Here is a 22,016-nt window from a genome sequence, read left to right on the forward strand (position 1 = left end):
ATCCGTTTTGCTACTAATCTATAGTTTGGGACCAAAATTGATGCCAAATACTTAAAATCATAACCCTGTGAATAATGGGAGTTTATTTTAAGTATACTTGGTTTCTACTTCATTTTAAAGTCAAATATGTTTAATTTTTTCTTTGAAAAATCCCTTTTCGTATATAGGACAATTGTTTCAGGATTCCTAAGCAACACATATTTGTTTACAGTGCTTTGGTTTGCTGGGAGTGAATGGAGCAGGAAAGACCACCACCTTCAAGATGCTGACTGGAGATATCAGCCCATCTGATGGCACAGCACAGATCAGGGACCGTAGCGGGTAAGCTGTTTATGAACTCCATTGTTCCATACTTAGCATATACAGTGTGGCATAGCTTTTCCAGCATTGTTTGTCAGAATGTAATCTTACCTCCAGATTGTGCCAGAGTTGTCACAATATAAGACTTTTGAACTTGGATGCAAAACCAGTAACATCAAACAAAAAAAGATATCTGTTTGCATACTGCAGAAAATCAAACCCTGAACACCAGGGCACCCAAAATGCTTCTTTTTGTTATTTTTGATTTGCCACCTGCACATAGGGGTGGCAAAGAAAGAGATACTAAACACTGACCAACATTTGACACACTGTTAACAGTAATGATAGGCAAAATAAATAAGACTTTCTCATACATAATGATAAAAGACAACATTTAGGAATCAGGTGACAGTGTTAACTCTGTCCTATGCTCTCAGTCTGTCTGCAACAGATGGAAACATAATGTGTGCATCTTTATGGGATGAAAAAAATGATTCAACAGAACATCAGCTTGGCAAATACCAAGCTGTGAATGATAAAAGTCAGCGGTGTAGCGACTGTGACAGAGGGAGGAGCAGAGACACACAAATCAGACAGGAAGAAGCATTTCAACTTCATCATCATACAAACAACACAGCACCTTCCTGCACGTTTGCACGTGGATGTGTTGATACTTTCTTTTTGAGCTTAACCTCTGTGAAGAAAACAGAAATCAAAAATCAAAGTATCAAAAATGTTGACAACCAATGAACACATAAAGATGTCTTGCTACTTAGTTTTGTGATACTGCATGCCCATTTCAAAATACATGAGGTCAGCATTTGTATATTTTAAATATATTTCTAAAAGCAGAAGGATATTTAAGAGAATCACAACAGAAGCCAACCCATCACAGGAGGGAAAGCTGTGATTTCATCTGTACAGGTGTCCAAGCTGCTCTCTCTAATGACTCTGAGCTAGATTCAATTTGCATTACACAAATATCCACAAATGAGGGTTTTCATTGCCTCAAATTTGCCAAAATTTGAGCAGAAATGCTTTGGGATTTCACAAGTAGCAGCTGTATGTAACACCTGTATTTCAGATGTTTGTGTACAAATATAAACCAGCACTATTCTCATGGGTCTGGCTCCCTTACAGCTCTTTTGCTAAGCTGCTCAGTGGATATGCATGGCACAGCAGGGCCTAAAGAGACCCGACATGTCCATCTGCACTACACCATTCATGTGTGGACACTGTGTAAGAGAATATCTGTCTCTTTGCTTTTTTCCCCAGGCGTTTGATAGACATCATGGAGTGCCGCAACCAGGGAATTAACATTGGCTACTGTCCCCAGGTAGACGCTTTGGACAACCTGCTCACCGGAGAGGAGCATTTGTACTTCTACGCGCGCATCCGAGGCATCTCAAAGAGGGAGATAGATGGGGTAAGGAGAGGCCGCAGGCTCTGTGCATCTTTTTCAAAGCTCTGGGTAGTGACAACACCATCCACAAAATGACACCAGATCTGATAGAAATTCAAAAGGTGCACTCCCACTGCAGGACGAGTAACTGTTGATGCTTCCATGCATACTGAATCAGAGGACTTGAAGCGTTGAGTGATGCGTGCTGAAAGCTGTACTATCTGGGGCAAAAAATGGAAAAGCTTCTGTTGTCAGCTCGTGCAGTCCAAACTTCAGATTTAAGCTGATGCTGTATACTTGACTGGAGACAAATTTACATTTAAACAATACATTGATGATGAGAGGATCTCATTTGACGTGTCACTTTAGCCCTATTCTTCTCATTTATCTTTCTGAGAACTAATCAATCTTGCTTCTGTGTTGATTACCGAGCGTGCCTGTCTTTCCTGCTGTTGCCTCCGACATGAGAGGAATCTTTGGAGAAAATGAATCATTATATGAAGTGATTTCTACAGTTTTCACGTCTTTTTTTTCCCCTTCCATAAAAGCAAAAAGAAAATAGACAGCTTTGAGTTGATACTGAAAACATCCCTACTCTTCACTATCTAAATTGTTTGCAGAAAAACATCTGTATATGTTTGCCTCTCTTGCTCTCTCTGCATCCTTTTTTTGCAACTGCAGAAAACATTAATTTTCCCTGACAGTCTCAGTCATGTTACAAACAGACATACACTTTTGCAATAGCAAGGATTCACACAGACACACAGACACACAACCACACGTACTTATGTAGTGCAGCACAGGAATATGGATCCGTCTGGCTCTAATCGCTTTCGCTGCTGTTGTTCCAGCTCCTCGTCTCTGGTCAGGATACTGACAACAATGGTTATAATGGCCACAGCATCGGTGTCGGGCTAATTCACAAAGATGAGGTTATATATAGAGTTCCTCTTATGTTGTCTCCCGCCGACAGTCCCCTAGCTGTGGATAATGAGACAAGCCTTAATGGGGTCATTTTGCATTGACATGGTTTTGTCAGGCTTAATGAGCTGTTACATCAAAGGTGATGGAAAGTGGCTTTTGTGAGAGGACATAAAAACACAAACTATTTTGATCTGAAGCAGTCAGGTATATGCTATGCTGCCCGTGCTTATCCTTCAGAACATGTGTCTGGTATGGTTTATTCCTCTCAACTATTAAATGTCTTCCACTGTGTTTTAAGACCATGGACCAGTGGGCTCATAATCATATGGAAAATCATCAGTGAAGGCAAATCCTCTTACAGATAAAGCTATCTATTGCATTCACTTGCTTCATTGATCTGCTTTCTAAACTCGCCAGCTGATGGGAAAAAGGCCTGAAGTGTACCGATGGGAAATCACCTCAAGCTGTTTGAAAATGAATGTGTATTTACAGCACACTATTTCATGATTAATGAAATAGTGTGCTGTAAATTTGTGATTAATAGGAAAGCATCAAGATTTTTAGGCGAGTGAAATGGTTATGAGCCATTAAGGTCCTTTCCACCTCCACTTTTTGTGTGGCTTAACTCTGAGGATAATTTGTTAGATTATGCTGTGTCAGTTCCTACTCTGTAAAGCTGCTGCAGCCTCGGGACAGCATGGAGTTTACATAGAATAAAGTCACACAGTGCAGCCATCATTGTTGTACAAACAAAATTAAATATGCATGGGACTGGGGCAGATAGATAGCTCGGTTCTGAAAAGGGCTGCTGTTGTGGACAGAATAGGAGGTGACAATAACAGAAATGAATATGAATATCAAGTAGCAAATAAGTTGTAGGACCACGCTTTGCCCTCAGGAAAGCTTTGTGTAAATCTACCTCTACTAGCAGAGTTCAGGTCCTGAGTTGTGGATATTGGCGATTTGCTTCGGAGAGACAGCCTGCATTCGATTGATTAAAAGGACAGAAAATCAACTTTCTGTAAAGGTCTGATGTTGTGTAGATCTGCTAGAGCCACAGATGAGGGCTGAGTGTATATCAGAGAACAGGGCTGTAACTAACAATGATTTTGTTTGTATAAATCTTACTTCTTTATACAATCAATCCATTATTCAAATCCTTAAAATGTCAAAAAAGTAGTGAAACATGTCCCTGAATCCTAGACATGCATGAAAAAGTGACTGTTGTCGTTTTTCTTCTGTAAAAACAACGGTCCAGAAACTAAACAACAAATGATACTTTTGAGAGGCCGGCACTAGTAAATGTTTAACATTGTTCTTTGAAAATTCGGTGATTGAATGATTCACCAAAATAATTGGCAATTACTTTCCTTCCGATCAACTGATTCATTAATTGTTTCAACATTCTGGCTCATGAAATTTCCCCATTATGTGACAGTAAGATTATTACATATCCACTGTAGTGATTTTCATCTAGCAGCAGACACAGGTGGGAAGTCTCCATTTTGTTGTTTTTAATATAAATCTATCAGTGAAAGATGAAGCCGTTTTTATTACTTTAAACTAGGGATGATCGGAAGTGACAATTTCCAAGTCGATTACTGCCACTGAAATGCGCAGTCTCTATTAACATGTGTAAAAAAAAAACACGGCACATTCTCCCACAAACATTACGTCAAACAAATAGATAAAAGCCACCATTTAAATACTACAATAGCATATAAGTCCAACAGACTTTAAAGCTGACATTCGTTCCCTCTTTTGCAGAATTTAAAGGGGACATATCACGCTTTTTTCATCAACATATATTGGTCTAAGAGGTCCCCAAAACATGTCTTCAAAGTTTATGCTCAAAAAAACACTTTGAAATCAGATTTTGGCATGTCTGAAAAGTCCTCTTCTTCATTCCTCATCTCTCTGACCACGCCCCCTCCGGAAGTGGATATGCCTCGGCCCTCCAGCACGTTGATCTAATGTTTACATGTTGGCTGAATATACACGGCTGCTCAGAGATCGCGTTACTTCAACCCTCTGAATCTGATCCTGACGGAGAGGCGCCTGCAGCAGGACCTTTCTGAACGATTGGTCATAGATTTAGTGTTTCTTGTTGTTTTATTTATCAGTATGTAGACGTGTGTCTTGGTACACAGCTAGGAACATGTAGCTATGTGGCTATGCTAACTAGCGCTAGCACTTATCCATGATAAATAAACATCATCCACTAGATCTTCAAATCTGCAGACGTGGGGAGTAAAACCGACCTCTGCCAGAAAGGCAGCAGGACCTTTTATGAAGGATTGGTCACAGATTTAGTGTTTCTTGTTGTTTTATTTGTCAGTATGTCGACGTGTGTCTTGGTACACAGCTACAGCTACAGCTACAGCTACAGCTACAGCTACAGCTACAGCTACAGCTACAGCTACAGCTACAGCTACAGCTATGAACATATAGCTATGTGGCTATGCTAATTAGCGCTAGCACTTATCCATGACAAATAAAAATCATCCACTAGATCTTCAAATCTGCAGACGTGGGGAGTAAAACCGACCTTTGTGTTTATTAAGACAGCCTACAACTAGCATGCCTCCCTCCTAAGCTCCTTGTTAGCACACATTTGTGCAGGTAATGAAAAACGGGCGAGGGATTCAGTATTATTTTATACAGTCCATGGGCTGAACAAGTTCCGAGCTCTGACTCCGTGACAGACCGGATATTGTTGTTACGTAACAAAAACACGGAAGTCTGAAACGGCTCGTTTCACACACATTTACAGAAAGGTGTAGAAATCAAAACAGGGGCAGAATGGATTTTTTTCATTCTCGGGGGGTTTGTAGACATGCCAGGGACACATATTTCAGGTAAAGAACCATTAAAAAGTCAATTTTGCATGATATGTCACCTTTAAGACTTTGATCACAGACCACTGTGTCTCAAATTGTATCTGTTTTAATTAATATATTATTCTGTGAATGATTGTGTGTGTTTGTTTGCTGTTTCTAATGTGCCTGTGATCTCAACAACATTGGAAATGAGGGAAACCTCAATGTCTTTTCGAGAATAAATAAAGGTTTTGAATTGAATTGAATTGAATATAAAAACCATTATCAGTCTCCAGAAAAACAACAAATAATCAATCTAAACAAAACTTAACCCTCCTGTTATGTTGCGGGTCAAATTGACATACATCAGACAGACATAAATCAGTTTTGTGATCTATCAACTTGCAGGAATTTTAGATAGCCGTCTGTTTCTCCTTTCAAGATGACATTTGTGAATCCTCCTTAAGCTGTTTGTTATTCTGGTCATCCACTATATAATCCCCTACATGTGTCCTATAAAGGTGGTGAGATATCTGCTGAAGAGGCTGGAGCTGAACTACCACAGGAACATCACCACGGAAGGTTACAGCTGTGGAACCCGCAGGAAGCTCTCCACAGCGCTGGCTCTCATCGGGCAGCCGCAAATCCTGCTCCTGGTGAGGACACACCTGTTCAACTTATTCCAGCTGCCTTTTTTTAAAACCTAACTGGCCACCAGACCACACATATTAATCTAAATGTTCCACCTGAAGGGGTCTTTGAAGGAAAGTGGATATTGATCCCCTAGACTTGGTAGATCTCATATAGTTAATTAGTCTGCTTCCTCAGGCTTACCCAGGGGTGGTTTTCCCTGTAACATTTTTTACAGTATGTCTCTATCAGATGCTCCACTCTCTCCGTCCCACTGTTGTTTCCTCTGTTGCCTCTTCATTTCTTTATCCATTCCATCTTTCTTCTCATTTTGCAATATTCCTTTGTGTCTTCTCCATTTTACCCTTGTTTTTTCCTTCTACTACAGTATGTGCACACTGTTTGCAACCTGCTGCCCGACTCAATTAACTTCCCATTTCCCCTTAATCTCTCTATCTTGATGTCTTTCCTTTGTTTCACACAGCATGCGATTCTCTTTTTAAATCCCTCTGTTCTCTGCAGGACGAGCCAAGCTCTGGCATGGACCCACGCACCAAACGCCACCTGTGGAAGATCATCTCTGATGAAGTGAAAGGGAAATGCGCCGTGGTCCTCACCTCCCACAGGTTGGAAGACATAAACATGTTGCAGTCCCTTTGTACATAAATGACTCAAAAAGGATTGGATAATACTGAGAAAAATGTATGGAGAGAATGTAATGATACACTTCAAGTCAAGATATGATTGGCTCGTTTTTTTTCTTGTTTTTATTTTTATTAGGGTGTAAAGATTTAAGTTTAACTTCATGCTTAAGGGAAGAGATAGCTCAGATAGCACGGAAGAGAATTAGGGCTACTTTTTTTTTTAAAAAGGGCCAATATATGTATTTTTTTATCATGATTATTCTGAGATTTAAGTCAGAATTCTGAGATTAAAGTCAGAATTTTGACTTTTATCTCAGAATTTTGACTTTTTTCTCAGAATTCTGACTTTAATCCCAGAATTCTGACTTTAATCTCATAATAATAATAATAATAATAATACAAAAAATGTATTGCCCCTTTTAAATTTTTTGAGAAAGTCAAAATTCTGAGATTAAAGTCAGAATGTCAGAAAAAAAACTTAAAAATTCTGAGATAAAAGTCAAAATTCTGACTTTAATCTCAGAATTCTGACTTTAATCTTAGAATTCTGACTTTAATCTTAGAATTCTGAATTTAATCTCATAATAATAATAATAATAATAATAATAATAATAATACAAAAAAGGTATTGCCCCTTTTTGATTTTTTTTAGGTGTCCCTTTTCCTCTTCTGTACAGATAGCTGTCATTTCAGATGCTTTAATTTTGTCTTTTTACTTACTTACACCTAGGTGACTTCATTTCTTGTTTTCATAACAAACATGCTTTTATTTTGAAGGACTGAACACGGTACTTCTGTTCGAGCAAATGAAAACAGCTAAAAGATCAATTACAAAATTAATTTGATATGACACAACACCCCCAGGTCACTAGGATGGCTCTTCTATATGGATTTAAATATGCTTAGATGAGCTGCCCAGGTGTGTATGTGTGGGAACCACTAGCAGTCTGTATGACTCTGTTCAGCTGCAAACAAAAAGGACAAAATCTAAAAAAAAATTAAAAGAGAAGTCGAAGGCAGTTAGTGCCCTCTGCTGTCTTCAGAAGTGTATTCAGATCATTCATCCTCTCACCGATTTCAATTGTCTCTTATGTGTAGCACCATCTGTCTCAAGAGGTCCCATTCCATCCCTAAATGGAGCTTAATGAGAATTCATAAAACGAAATTTAAGAGTAGGTCTAAGGTATAGAAGTAATGCAAATTGTATGGCTTTTTAAAACTCTCCATTAGAGATAACAGCTAAGAAATGTAATTACTGTGTGCTCGCAAGGCCCTGTTTTGACCTTCTTTCTTCTTGTCCTTGTCTTTGTATCTCAGCATGGAGGAGTGTGAGGCACTGTGCAGCCGTCTTGCCATCATGGTGAAAGGTCAGTTCCGTTGCCTGGGCTCCCTGCAGCACATTAAGAACAGGTTAGTGACCTCTGCTCATCCTCCAATCCTACCATTACTGCTCTCTCCACCCTGCCTTCACTGCTCTCAATAACCCTCATGCGCTCCTTTGTGCAAGCAAATGCTCACTTTTTACTTGTACGAACAAAAGTGCCATCCCTTCTCTTCACCTTCACCCCCACCCCCTTACCTAAGACGTGTAATAACGCAATTCTTTGTTCCTAACATCTCCTTTGTGCAGGTTCGGCAGTGGGTTCACTGTGAAGATGTACTTGGCTGAGGCCTCCTGTGATGCAGAGGCAATCACTGACTTCATGCAGCGCAGATTCCCCAGCACTTATCTCAAGGTGAGCTTTGCAAGCCATTGAAAGTCCTAAAGAGTGCTTGGTAGGGAACATAACAAACCCTGGGTATAGTTTATATTGCAGAGGAATGTAGCATTACATTTGTGTTAGTGTTTCCATGCAGGGCTCTTGAACTAATTGCTGATCATAGCTTGAAAACAGCATTAGAATGCTCTGGGAATATTAAGTCATCAAGGCAAGCGTGATGGCAACTGCAGCATATTTACACTTATAGCAGACATGGGGCAACATTAGCCCTAATTTAGAATCATGTTTCTATCCAGATGAGGAATGTTACTCCATATTTCCCTCAAGTCAGTGAAGAGTCGGTTTATCAAAGAGTTGAATTTTCTGCCTGCTGCAGCAAGAAAACAAGGTTGCTGTGGGCAAGGAGACGGAACCAAAACAACAAAGTTGTTGGCCTGGAAAAATATACAAAATAAAATAATAAATTCATACTTTGTGACTCCTTTATTACTCGTCATTGTTAACATGACAATGATGATGGTAAGTGAAGTTTAAGGAAACCACTTACTACTAACATGTCACTGAGCACATGATGGTTTTGTTATTTAACCCTGAGCAAGCTGGGGATTTCATGTTGTTGATATGAATATGCAAAGTTTGCTCAGTAAACGGCTTTTCATCGAGTTTCACAGAGTTTTGGTTCCACAGAGAGGCTATTTCTAAATATTAAAACCTTCTACTTGTGCATTCTGTCTCAATCCACAGGACCAGCACTCCAGTATGGTGGAATATCACGTCCCAGTCGCTCCAGGAGGGGTGGCTGACATCTTTGACCAGCTGGAGTCCAACAAGAATGCTCTGCGGATCAAACACTTCTCTGTGAGCCAGACCACACTGGATGAGGTGAGAGAAAGAGACAGGACATAAACAAACGGAGGACGAGGGATGGAGGAGGGGGGGGGCTCCGGTATGAAGGGTTTTGAAGGGGTGGGAACATGCCAGCTAGGGACAGGACTAAAAAAGAGGACTGTAGATAGAAGAGAGGGAGAGAGAGCAGGAACAGGAGAATGCTGAGTGGGAGTGAGAAGTGAGCTGAGAAAGTTTAAAAGAAGCAGAGGGAAACTGACAGAGGGTATGCCAGAGGGAAAATAAATGGAATATGAGTTAGGGAAAGAATCCATGAGCTTTATATGCAGCCAGTGCTGATATTCTTCAACCACTCTGCCCTCCTGGGGCTGTGGGATTGGAAGATACCACAGGCCAAATAAAGCCAGGGGGGTCAGGAAGGAAACTGACAAGTAGAATAACTGTAATAACTCAAATAAGAAGAAGTTCCCTGTTATACTGACTCTAAATCTATATTTTTCATTATCTGTACAGGTCTTCATCAACTTTGCATTGGAAAAGAATGACATGGAAAGCATACCAATTGATGACCCTGATGTTGACAGCCTGGGCTCCTTCAACACTGTTGAAACATAAGGCTGACTGCCATCTTTTCTTTGTCATTTTCTCTATGTCCACTGTGAAATGAAACACAGTATCTGTTTATTACTGTCTGCCCTCAGTTTGCCCTTGATATGTGAAAAACAAGAGTTTAAACTATTCATGTTTTTAAAAAGTATTGGTTATTTCTTGAAAATATTCTAACTGATTACATGAAGGATGACTTAGCAAAAGAACAAACACTCATTTGCATGAATGCAAAAATAGAAAAAGATGATGAATTGAAGCATTATATTTAGAGACATTATCCATTATTGCAGGTCACACACCTGTTTACCTTTTATTCCATAGGTCTTGTTATTTATGAAGGATGAAATGCAATGTGAAGGCTATTCATTTTTCTATGTGGCTTGGGCACTGTTCACTGTGGGAATATGATCATAGCTAATCAAAACACCATATTTTTTACTTTGAATATTTTTCATTCGACCTTGATGTTTTATGATAATAACAATAAGGCACTAACATGCCGAATTGAAGGCGTATCTAAAGGATTTTTTTTAATTCTAAGGTACCTGTAAATGTCCTCCCTAGATGATACTGGAAAGAAGAATATAATCATACACTGAAGAATATCCTCACTATGCACTTTCTCCCAACTCATTAACACGTGCTCTAAGGGCAAACCTTACATTTAGATCGAACTGAATATTTAATGGACTCTTTCCTGCTTTTGGACCCTTCTAAAATGGCCTTGAATGTATCAAGCCTTTTTTTTTATTATTATTCTAATAAAGCTATTTTTCAGATGCAACTTCTGGTCATTTGTACTTGCTTTCTTATGAGTTGTTGTGAAAGTTTCAAAAAATGTTCATGCTTGATGTTATTGTTACTGTCTTATAAGTAAGGGTCCTGCAAAAGACAACATAGAAGGTTAAACACACCAGTAAATCGAGGAACCCAGCAAGATAGCCCTAGGTTGGGGCGCCATTGGCCTAGCGGTCTAAGCGTGCGCCCCATATACAGAGGCTATAGCCCTTGTCGCAGAGGTTGCAGGTTTGATTCTAACCTCGACCATTTATTGCATATCCTCCCCCACTCTCTAGTCCACACATTTCCTGTCTCTTGTCAGCTGTCCTGTCCATTAAAGGTGGAAATTCCCAAAAATATACCTTAAAAAAAAAAAAGATAGCCATAGGTTACAGTGAGTGTACATTACAAGTAAAAAAATTAATTGTAAAAAAAGTAACATGTATTGTAGCTTTACAGAATAGTTTTATGCTGCCTATGAGCAGATGACTGTTATTGGATGGTCCAGATAGGAGGCCACATTATGGCATTAAACCTTTCCGAACATGAATACATTGACCTTCAAAGTGCTTGATTCATGCAAAACTTAATGCATAGTATACATTCAAATTATGCACTTCTGTGATTATAAAATTAATTTACCTTGATAAATGTGTGGGAATAAATTATTGTTAACATTAGTGTCAACATAAAAAAATTGAATCCAGATGCTCTCATCCCAAAAGCTCAGACAAAACTGTTTGTAATTAAAGCATTCTGATATTTATTACAACTCAAATTACATTCGGTGCAGTTTTACTGAGTGAACAGTTGTAAAAAATACATTTGTAAAAAAGTAATAAGAAACAAAATGTTCTCCAACAACTCACCCAGTCCCACAGTTTCTTATCATTTGGGTTATTGTTTATGTAACATATTGATGTGTTTATTGTCTCTGAACTGCCTTGCATGTTATGTTTTAGTTTTCAAATTTAATTTTAATTTGAATTATGATAATAATTTAGCAGGGCATTTTTTTAAAAACAATTGAAATGAAAAAGAAAATGTATTTTTATTTTTCATTTGAATTGTGTAAAATAATTGGCATTGTTGACGATGAAACTTCAAATGCAAATAAGATGATTGAAACCCACAATAAAGAGAACAAAGCATGGGGGGGTATATGGGCTGGCAAGACAAGAGGAACAGCTGAATAAAAGAGGAAAAGAGAAACTAATAAAAGCAATTTAAACAATAAAATAATTCAAATCAGTAAAACAAATAACACATTAGTTTAAGTAGTTTAAAAATAAATGTAACAATATTACAGGAAGGCCTTTTGGATAGAAATATGTTTTCAGCTGTGGTTTAAAAGAAGATACTGATACAGCTTGCCTGAGATCCTCAGGCAGGTCGTTCCACAGTCGTGGAACCTGCACAGCAAATGCTCGGTCACCCTTAGATTTCTAGTCTACAAGAAATAAAAGCATGACTAATGGTTTGGGTGTCATTAAAAGTCAGCATAGATCTCATCCTGGCAATATTCCTAAGGTGATAAAAGCAAGACTGGATGGTGTTATTAATATGTTTTTCAAAAGATAAATGCACCCAGTTTTGGAAAATGAATAAGCATTTCTTTTGATGCAATTTAGTTTTCAAATTTGCTTTTTCATTTTAATTTTGGTAACTATTCTGGCTTAAAAGTCTACAAGGTAGTCTTCCTCTGTGGAGTAGGTAGTATTCCTCTTTGGAGTAGGTAGTATTCCTCTTTTGATTATGTAGTCTTCCTCTTTGGAGTAGGTAGTATTCCTCTTTTGATTATGTAGTCTTCCTCTGTGGAGTAGGTAGTATTCCACTTTTGATTATGTAGTCTTCCTCTTTTGATTATGTAGTCTTCCTCTTTGGAGTAGGTAGTCTTCCTCTGTGGAGTAGGTAGTATTCCTCTTTAGATTATGTAGTCTTCTTCTTTGGAGAAGGTAGTATTCCTCTGTGGAGAGGGCGGTGCTTTGAGGCGGGCCGAATCTACGTCATCACTGTGGTTATGGCAACCATCGCTGGTTACTTCCGCGAATCTTTGGCGGGAAACGCAAGTAACCAGGAAGTGAGTTTGGATTTGTTTTGCAGCAGAGATTTTGGAGCAGAAGAAAGACACAATCAACACATTTAAGAATGGATAGTGACAATCTCGTGCAGACAACGGACTGGAAGAACACTAAGGAGGCGTTGGCAAACTTTCGGAGACTTCTAATTTGTTCGAAGTGGTAAATTAAATAATATAGTTACGTGATCTCAGTAATGTAATACAAGAATGTACTTTATTCATAAACAGGCTAAGTGGAGGCAGCGTGAGTGACAACCTAGACTATATAGCAAGCAAACAAACCGTTTAACGACGACTTTCTTCCAAACTGATATAATTTTGAATGGCAATTTGAACTGTATGCTGTCTCGCGTAATGTTATAACTGCAGTCTGCGAGTTCACGTCAGTCTGTTATTATAAGACAACATAGAATGATAACTTAAAGACAATGATACATTACAACATGTACAGTAATAAGGTTTGAGCACCATTAGATTAGACAACACCTGATAGATGTGACCATGAAGAAGAGGCTGATACTCCTTGCATGCTCTGGTATCTGTAGCCATCTTGCTGAGTGTTTAAGAGTGTCTCTGTGAATACACAGTTCTATTGATCAATACTTGCAGAGCCTTGTTCTAAGAGTAATGATTAAATGTTTTCTTTCTTTCTCCAGCTCGAATTTAATGAAGGAACCTGTGTGTCTAGGGACGTGTGAGCATATGCTTTGCAGGTAATGCAGCCTCAGCTGAATGTGTTTTTCTCTGAAATGCTTAAAGAACAATACACCTGACTCATAGTGAACATAGCTAATGCTTATTTAGGTCAATTGAATGCAGCTGTACCAATGCCAGGTCTCTGGTATTGTTCATTCTTGTTTCGCTCACAGGAAATAGAGCCTATTTTTCACAACAACATGCTATTTTGTGATGTTACAAATGGAAATGTCCACAGTAATGTCTTTTGAGCCCTCTAGGAGTTGAGAGGGGGCTACGTTTTGTACAGTTTGATGTCTTAAATTAATACAGTGTGAGGATTAACTAATTGAAGATGATCATCTAATCCAGGGGTTCCCAAACTTTTCAGCCTGCAACCCCCAAAATATTGGTGCCAAAGACTTGTGACCCCACCCCCCACTGTCCCTCAAAGTGATTTAATGTGGCTTAATTTAGCTGGTCTGCAGAAAATTAGCCTACCTATATGAGCATGTGGCTGTTTCCTGAATTAACCTACTGCTCCTGATTCTTCTGATAATTAACTGTTCACTAACCCTAAACTTAGGAGTCATCTGGCCAAAAGAAAGGCAGAAAACTCATTACATTTTCAATTTTCAGGGTTTTATTTCAGGTTTAGCTACAATTTTTGTCGATATTGTTTACTATAATGGGTCAAATTTACTATTTTTAGATAACTTTTGTCATTCAACTTTTTTTTGTGCATTTTTTCAGTATTTCTTTGTTCACCAAGTTAACAAATTATATGTAAGTAACACAAAACCAACAAAGAGAATAAAAAATGAATAATACAAAAAATATAATAATAATAATGATAAAGAAATAATAATAATAATAGACTGTACAAACAAAAAAGGAAGTTAAACATAAGAAAACAAATGAAATACAAATAAATAAATAATAATAATAATAAGATATATTTTTGGATAACTTAAAAAAATCATTCTGGAAGACATCTCCCATTTGTGCTTAAAGGCAACAATTCAAACGCCCCTGTCATTAGAGGCATAGTCATTCATATGTTTGCGGGGTTTCTTTTAAATAGTGAAAATTACAGCTCATATTTAAATGATTTACTAAGAATTGTGAAATTCTGTAGACAGAAAACCCACACTTCTATAATAGGTAATAGCATTGTTCCCCTTTTTCAATGCAGGATTTAGATTGTTAAACATCATGGTGGTTAAAATGTCCCTGACATGAACTTTATCCTCAAGTTATTCCTTGTCTTCATGACCGACTGCTCTTAAAAGGTTTGTCAATAAGCTCATTGAATCTCTTCTCACTGACCTGTGAAGACTGACTTCTAATCCAAGCTTTGATTATTGCTCAGGTCCTGTGCGGGCCCCCGGGCAGGAGACGGTTGCGTGATGTGTCACAGTCCTGCGTGGGTGAAGGACATCCAAATCAACAGGCAGCTGAGCAGCATTGTGGAGCTCTTCTGCAATTTGGAGTCCTTGCTTAGTCCCATTGAGCAATCAGGTACACAGAAGCTATTATAGAGCAGCCTGAAAGTATAATTAACAATCCCCACACTCATCTGCCTGCCCACATCCTCCTCTATTGATTGTTGACCAAAAACATTTGACATTTTTCCTCTGCCAATCTAACCCCTGAATGACAGCATTAGTGGCTTGATCGTGTGGTTTATTATCTTCATTGCCCTTCCAGCATCCTGCTAATGACAGTAATTATGCACTGCAATTAACCAATGGTGGTGTTTGGGAGAGGTTCACGGCTTTGACAAAGAACTGCAGGGCAACTTTTCAAAGCCTGTAGGGAAAACAAATAAAATCTGCAGATGAATTTAGGTTCTATAAAGTTACAAAGAAAAAGGCATGGCTTTAACAGCTTAACCAGGTAGGGGAGAATGGGGTTGGTTGTCACACGGGTTGGTTGGCACACTCGTTATATCTCGCCACCAGAGGGCACTGTCTCTCAAATTGGTGTATGGACATTTCCAGAATTAGGATCAGAGCTCACCTACATAGTCTTCTCTGGAGTAAGACAGCTGAACTTGAGGTGAGACGACTTTTTGTGATTTTCATGTCAAATTATAAATATTCAGCTCATCAGTATTTTTCTTCTAGGCTTTTAATCAATGGGTTTATAACAAAACAAGTGTTACCCTGACAAAGTGTGAGGGGAAAGCTAGAGTTTAGATTTTTATTAGCTAGCTAAGTAGTTGTTAGATGGTTGTTAGCCTTGATGCTAGCAAAAAAGTCCAGTTGGGGTTGGTCATCACATTCTCTTTGGGGTTGGTTGTCACATGTAACAACCAACCCCTATGTTGGCAAAATCATGCATGGTGAAATGAGTTGGAGTGTGCAGACCCTACATCTGCCATCACTGTAACTCAGACAGTGACTGCATGTAGCCTAGTTGAGTAGGCCATTATTGTTAGGCCTATTTGTTTTGTTCTTTATGTTGTTATATAGGCTGGCCTAAAGATTGTGTTTCCTGTTCATGTTCCTTGCACATTTTATGTTAAAATGCATTAAGTTATGTAGGCCTATCACTTGTCAGTGCAATTAAACTTTCAAATTTAGTTCTGCCTTCTTGCCTTTTTAAAAATATTTTTCCCATTGAAATACCATTGTGACAACCAACCCCATAGTGTGTGACAACCAACCCCATAGTGTGTGACAACCAACCCCATAGTGTGTGACAACCATCCTCGTGATGGGGTGGGTTGTCACAATGTGTCAGAGTGTCTTTTATAGTTAATTGCCTCGTTGTTACAATGAGTTGGAAAATGAGAGGGATACACATTTCAATCCAACACCTTAAGCTTCAATTTAATGAAGGAATGACTATTGAAAGATGTTTTGATGATGAGCAATCATCAAAACAGTAAAAAGTGTGACAACCAATCCTGTTCTCCGCTACGATTTTTTTTATTTTGACCGTGTGCATGTATTTACATTTTGCTATTGGTATTTTTGTTTAAGTTAAAAGATTATAGCAAATACAACAAGTTTATTTCACCCTCATTCAAAGGGGAGGAAAATTATTTACAGAGTTGAAACTTTTTGTGTGTTTTTTGTTGCAGACGTGTCTATTGCTGAGGTCCCCCCACAACCTGCGAGTCCTGTATTAAAACACAAGAAAAATTTCAAGATTTGGTTCAGCCCCCGCAGCCGCAAGGTACGCTGCACAGTGGAGAAGCCTTCTGAGGTCCCTATATCTGTGAGCCGGTCTCCTAAAGAAGCCTGTACAGCACAGCCAGACTCTGTTACTGCTCGAGGTCAGGACCTGTCGATTTTCAATTTCACCTCGTCCTCCCAAGATTCGGGCTCTGGCTGCTCAGAAGCCGGATGCAAAAATGAAAACTTGAATAAAAAAAAGAGGTCAACCAAGAAAAATGCTGCCAGCAGGAAGGTGTCAGGGCTGGTTGCTCCGAGGACCACACGAACACAGTCCAAAGAGAAGACGAAGAAGAGCAAGCTGGAGGCTATAAACCAGCAGTGGGGAATCACAGAGAAGGGAGATGCCCTGAAGGAGACGGAGCAGCCCTGTACTGAAGGGGCAAGGAGGTCCAGTAAAAGGGTTTCCTTCTTAAGCCCTCCTGTCACATCTGAAGTGCCAAAGCCGAGCACTGAGGAGCTAAGCTCTTGCAGAAGCACCGTGGGGACAAGTCTCACTGAGGGCACTGTCACTGTGCCCAGCGACCAATCCCAGCCTTGTCAAAGCATGCAGGACGATGACAAACTGCCTGCAGATGACCCCAACCCAGCCAGCAATCCTGAAAAACAGGACAACACATCTACCCCAAAGCATTCCATAAAACGATCCAGAGTGGAGGAGAAGGTGGTCACACCAGAGACCACCCCAAAGAGGCCCCGGGCTTCCCCAGGCAGGAGGAGAAAATCACAGATGTCTCCCGCTGTCCTAAATCCTCAGTCTACAGCTAGCCCCAGGTGCGATAAGAGCATCAAAAAATCACAAGGACGAGAGCGAGGACACAGCCCCTCTCTCCTAGCTACTACTGCAAGAAAATCTCCATGCGCGGCTGCCGGACGGCCCAGCCCAGGGAGTCCTCCGTTTATGAAGAGGAATCACAAAGGAGAGACCTTGCTGCATCTAGCTGCTATAAAGGTGCTCTCTTTACTGAAAATGTCCCTGTTATCAGCTTTTGAAATAAATGTTTTTGCTCAGCAGCATAATAGGTATTTAAATAATGAACAAATCTAAATTTGGATTAAATAAAGTTTTATCAGATGAATTACATCATTCCACATACTGCATTGAATACAATGCAGTTGTGTGAAGTGATCTTAATCTCATAGTTAAATGAAAAACTCCCATACTTACCCTTTAGTTTGTCTATTTATCCTCAGATTAAAGTTGCAAACGTTACCCTTAAAGGAAAATCTCTGACAGAAAACGTTCTTATTGTCCAATTGTTAAGGAAAGTAGAAATGGAAGTCAGGATCATTTCCCACAGAAGATCTTTGAGTTGAACTCTATGATTGAGCTTCAACATTTAATTAGCAATTATGATCGTTAATGTTATTTCTATTATACATTTCTATTTTGTTATCTAGAAAACAAATAAAGCAGAATGACATGTTTTATATAAATAACAACTGAACCCTTTAATTAAGTGAAAAGAGGAAATGGAAAGAATAATAATAAATAATATGACACTATATTAAGTTCATATAGAAAAATAAAGCAAGGCAAGGCAAGGCAGCTTTATTTGTATAGCACATTTCATACACGAGGGCAACTCAATGTGCTTTACATTAAAACATTAAAAGCATTGGAAACATTCAGACAAGAATAGAAGAACACAATTAAAATGACAGATATAATAAAACAGAAAAGAAAAGGAAAATCAGAAAAATCTTAAAAATAAAATTAGGTTAAAGTGAGTTAAAATAAGCTAAGATAGGAAGGCAGTGTCAAATAAAAAAGTCTTAATCTTTGATTTAAAAGAAGTGAGAGTTGGAGCGGACCTACAGCTTTCAGGGAGTGTGTTCCAGATATGTGGTGCATAATGACTAAACGCTACTTCACCATGTTTCCTTCTGACTCTTGGGACTGAAAGCAGACCAGTACCTGATGACCTCAGAGGTCGAGATGGTTCATAAAGTAGCAGCAGATCAGCAATTTATCTTGGGCCTAAACCATTCAGTTCTTTATAAACCATCAGCAGGATAAATAGAAAAAAATAAAGAGATAAATAGAATAGTTTATGTTCAGCTATGCTTATTTATACACATACATACATGGATCTATGTGCATATGTACATTTGATTATTAATTAATGTATGTATTTATTTATTTGGATCCCCTTTAGCCGCTTCCAGGGTAAACAGCTACTCCTTCTGAAGTCCACACATGAAAACACCACATTAAATTTCACGAAAGCATGCTATTACATGGAACTACAAGACACCCCCTTGAAAACGAGATGCTGCATCTCGGGCTATCCTATAATACATAAATTACGAATTACAAATTACACGTTTTATGAAAAGAAAAACCTTCCTACGTTTCACTGGTACCTCAAAATCCCAACAGAAGTTCTTATTTAGGATTCATAAGAAAGCAAACCTGCCCTGGGTGGTTAGTTTGATACTGTTTTATTTTGAGTTTGAGACCGCAGGAGATCCTTGTGTCTTTAGGAAACGTAGATGGTGCAGTTATAAGTTTGTTAATTAGCAGTTGGGGCTGTACAGATGTTCAGACGTTGAGTCCTTTCTGATCTTCTGGATGTTGCTGTGCATCTCCAGGATCAGGTATGCTTTAAAGCATGTCATTTAGTGCATCTGAGCAGACTACATACTGCACAGAACTTTTGTTGGGATGTTGAGGTACTGGTATCCTGTTGAGGGAAAAATAGCTTTTTTTAAATTAAGTCTTTGCTTCTAATTTCAAGATTATGGTTCTTCTGATAATTCAGTTTTGTTTTTTTTTATAGTTAAGTTATATTTTTTAGACCTTCGCCCTTTATTAGATAGGACAGCTGAAGAGAGACAGTAAACGTGGGGAGTAGAGAGTGGGGGAAGACATGCAGGAAATTGTTGCGTCCGGGAGTCGAGCCGGTGACCTCTGCGACGAGGACTATAGCCTCTCTGTATGTGGGGCACTTAGACCGCTAGGCCAACAGCGCCCCAGATTTTGTGTTTCATAGGGGGAAAAAAAACAACCTTGTAATTCTGAGATACAAGACAGTGGATGCAGAGAACAGTTACACACTCACAATGTTACCTTATGTTCATCAAATAAAAATCAATAAAAATGAGCCATACTCAGATTATTTAAAACATGTTAACACTGTTTCCTCCTCCCTTTCTTTTGTTATTGAACCAGTGAACACTATAAAAAGTGTCAGTGTAAATAGGGATTTTGCACGATGCAAACTTGACTAGTTCATCTTTTTCATTATAATACTTTGCATCAAACTGCTGGAGCAACAGTCTCCTCTTCTTGTCGGTTTTCCTCCCCCCCCATCAAAGATATTAGTCCTCAGATGATCCGATCGTAAAGTCCTGGTCTGTTGAGAATAAAACTGTCTCGCAGTAATCCTTGTAAACATCGCAGTAATCCCCCTCTGAATCCCAGACAAGGTAATCAATGACCCATTGTGGAGTTTGATTGATAAACAGCGGGCCTTTGGTACTCTGGGATCAGTGGCTGTGTTTGAAGGGTTGCGTTTGCATGTCTGCTGTTCTGACCTCAGGATTTTTCTCTCTGGGTCCTGCAGGGAGATGTAGAGGCTGTCAGAGAGCTGCTGGACCAGGGCTCTGACCCTAACCTGAAGGATAACGCTGGGTGGACACCTCTGGTAAGACTAACACAACAGGCAAAACATGCCACAGCTTTATTTGTCCTGTGGAAGAACTCTGGTTTCAAAGATTTCATCTACAAAGCTACAATTGTTGAATTGATTTACTTTATATACATTCTTTTGCTGTGTTTTTGTCTTTTTCATGGACGAAATTTGTGTTTCTTGTCCATAACATCTTGAGTATATCTCCTTTGGTAAACCAACATGCCCGTGTAGTCCCGAGCGAGTATTGTACTGTAATGATGATATGTTATGCATTTCTCAGTCGTCTGCAGATGACAAACTGGAAATTCCTTCAGTCCTGCCTGAGCCATTTTTGTTCCTTTGGGGATAGGTGGAATCATGTTTGTTGCTCTCTTATTGCAGCACTTCACAAAGCTACTTGCTGTCAAGATGCTCGACTCAAACTTAAGTTTCCAATTTCAGTTTTGACAGTTTTTATAAGATCTTATATTGCCCCTAATAAGCATAAGGCATGACATATTTATATTTGACAGAGTTGGTATGTGCCTGGGAAGGAGAGATATGTCCAGTGTGACATGCTATGGTCATACAGGCCTGAAAGGAGTAAAAAAGAGGCTCAAGGAGAAAGGGTAACGCAAAAAATATAAATGTTTGCTTTTCATCTTTTCAATACAGTCACAAATCACACAGCTGTGGCAACAAATCTCTTTAAAATGTACATCAACTGAGAGAAAAGAAAGGAGACCCACCCGCCATCCCGCCAAAAACCCACAGACTTGATTGTGTTCATTTTTAAAGAACGTATACTGCGATTACAACGGATTCCCAACTAAACAAAAGCTGCACATCAAAATCTTGGATACCAAGACTATCAAAAACAGACAGGTCACAGAAAGAACTCAGCAGAAGCTTTTTTTATACAACTAATCCCAGTAAGGTTTCCTTTCCTCTAGGACCAGTTTGTTCTGCTTGGAATAGAAGGTTTAAAATACGGTACGATTTGTCTGTTCTCATAGAGCTTTAGTACTTTTTCAATTCTTTAAATTAAATGAAAAAACTTTTCAATTAAAAGGGTATTGAGTATTGCAATACCACGTCCTGCCATAAATGTATGGGATAATTCATGGTTAGCTGGTGGTTATGGGGAATAGAATCCCAACAGGGGGAAACAAGAGTTTCAGGGGGGCAAGACTCAAGTCTGGTCTTACCCTCAATCAATCAATCAATCAATCAATCTTTATTTGTATAGCGCCAAATCACAGCAAACGGTATCTCAAGACACTTTTACAAACATAGGAGGTCTAGACCAGTCTATGTCAAATTATTAAGACTCAGCCTGACCCCACCTTAATCCATCATGAGCATTGCACCTTGCAGTACTTAGCTAGTTACAGTGGCGAGGAAAAACTTCCTTTTAACAGGCAGAAACCTCGAGCAGAACCAGACTCATGTTAGACAGCCATCATGCCTCGACCGAGTTGGGTCTTGAAAGAGGGATAGAGGAGAGTAAGAGAGAGAGGTGATAGTGATGAGACGAGTAGTAGAAGCTGTTGCCGCTGGAGTCCAGCATGTCCGTATCAGCTGGAGTCCAGAACGTCCGCAGTAGGAGGATGCCTACGGCAGCTCAGAGGGACCCTGTGAAGATTTTTTTTCCTGTAACCACCTGCTTACCATATATTATCCCTACATTACATCTTCTTAGTGATCGTCAACTCTGCTGACATCAGTGGCGATCAAACTCAACAGCACCACCAAGTGGACTGAAAAGTAATCAACTGTATTCC

General features: G+C 39.1%; 2 protein-coding genes across 2 annotated transcripts in view; both read left to right on the forward strand.

Moving 5' to 3' along the window:
• Positions 1–10,679, forward strand: part of abca12 (ATP-binding cassette, sub-family A (ABC1), member 12) — a 95,397-nt gene extending 84,718 nt beyond the window's left edge. The window contains exons 70-77 of the mRNA XM_034694676.1: positions 212–321; positions 1,576–1,726; positions 5,967–6,101; positions 6,598–6,701; positions 8,037–8,129; positions 8,350–8,455; positions 9,185–9,322; positions 9,800–10,679. Of these exons, the coding sequence (XP_034550567.1) occupies positions 212–321; positions 1,576–1,726; positions 5,967–6,101; positions 6,598–6,701; positions 8,037–8,129; positions 8,350–8,455; positions 9,185–9,322; positions 9,800–9,901 (939 nt within the window). The 3' untranslated portion in view covers positions 9,902–10,679. The remainder of the gene's footprint in view (positions 1–211; positions 322–1,575; positions 1,727–5,966; positions 6,102–6,597; positions 6,702–8,036; positions 8,130–8,349; positions 8,456–9,184; positions 9,323–9,799) is intronic.
• Positions 10,680–12,704: 2,025 nt separating this feature from the next.
• Positions 12,705–22,016, forward strand: part of bard1 (BRCA1 associated RING domain 1) — a 39,953-nt gene continuing 30,641 nt past the window's right edge. Inside the window, exons 1-5 of the mRNA XM_034694143.1 lie at positions 12,705–12,915; positions 13,412–13,468; positions 14,803–14,951; positions 16,522–17,567; positions 20,185–20,265. Of these exons, the coding sequence (XP_034550034.1) occupies positions 12,824–12,915; positions 13,412–13,468; positions 14,803–14,951; positions 16,522–17,567; positions 20,185–20,265 (1,425 nt within the window). The 5' untranslated portion in view covers positions 12,705–12,823. The remainder of the gene's footprint in view (positions 12,916–13,411; positions 13,469–14,802; positions 14,952–16,521; positions 17,568–20,184; positions 20,266–22,016) is intronic.

Source organism: Notolabrus celidotus, chromosome 10 (genome assembly GCF_009762535.1).
Source record: "Notolabrus celidotus isolate fNotCel1 chromosome 10, fNotCel1.pri, whole genome shotgun sequence".
In the NCBI taxonomy this organism is placed as follows: Eukaryota; Metazoa; Chordata; class Actinopteri; order Labriformes; family Labridae; genus Notolabrus; species Notolabrus celidotus.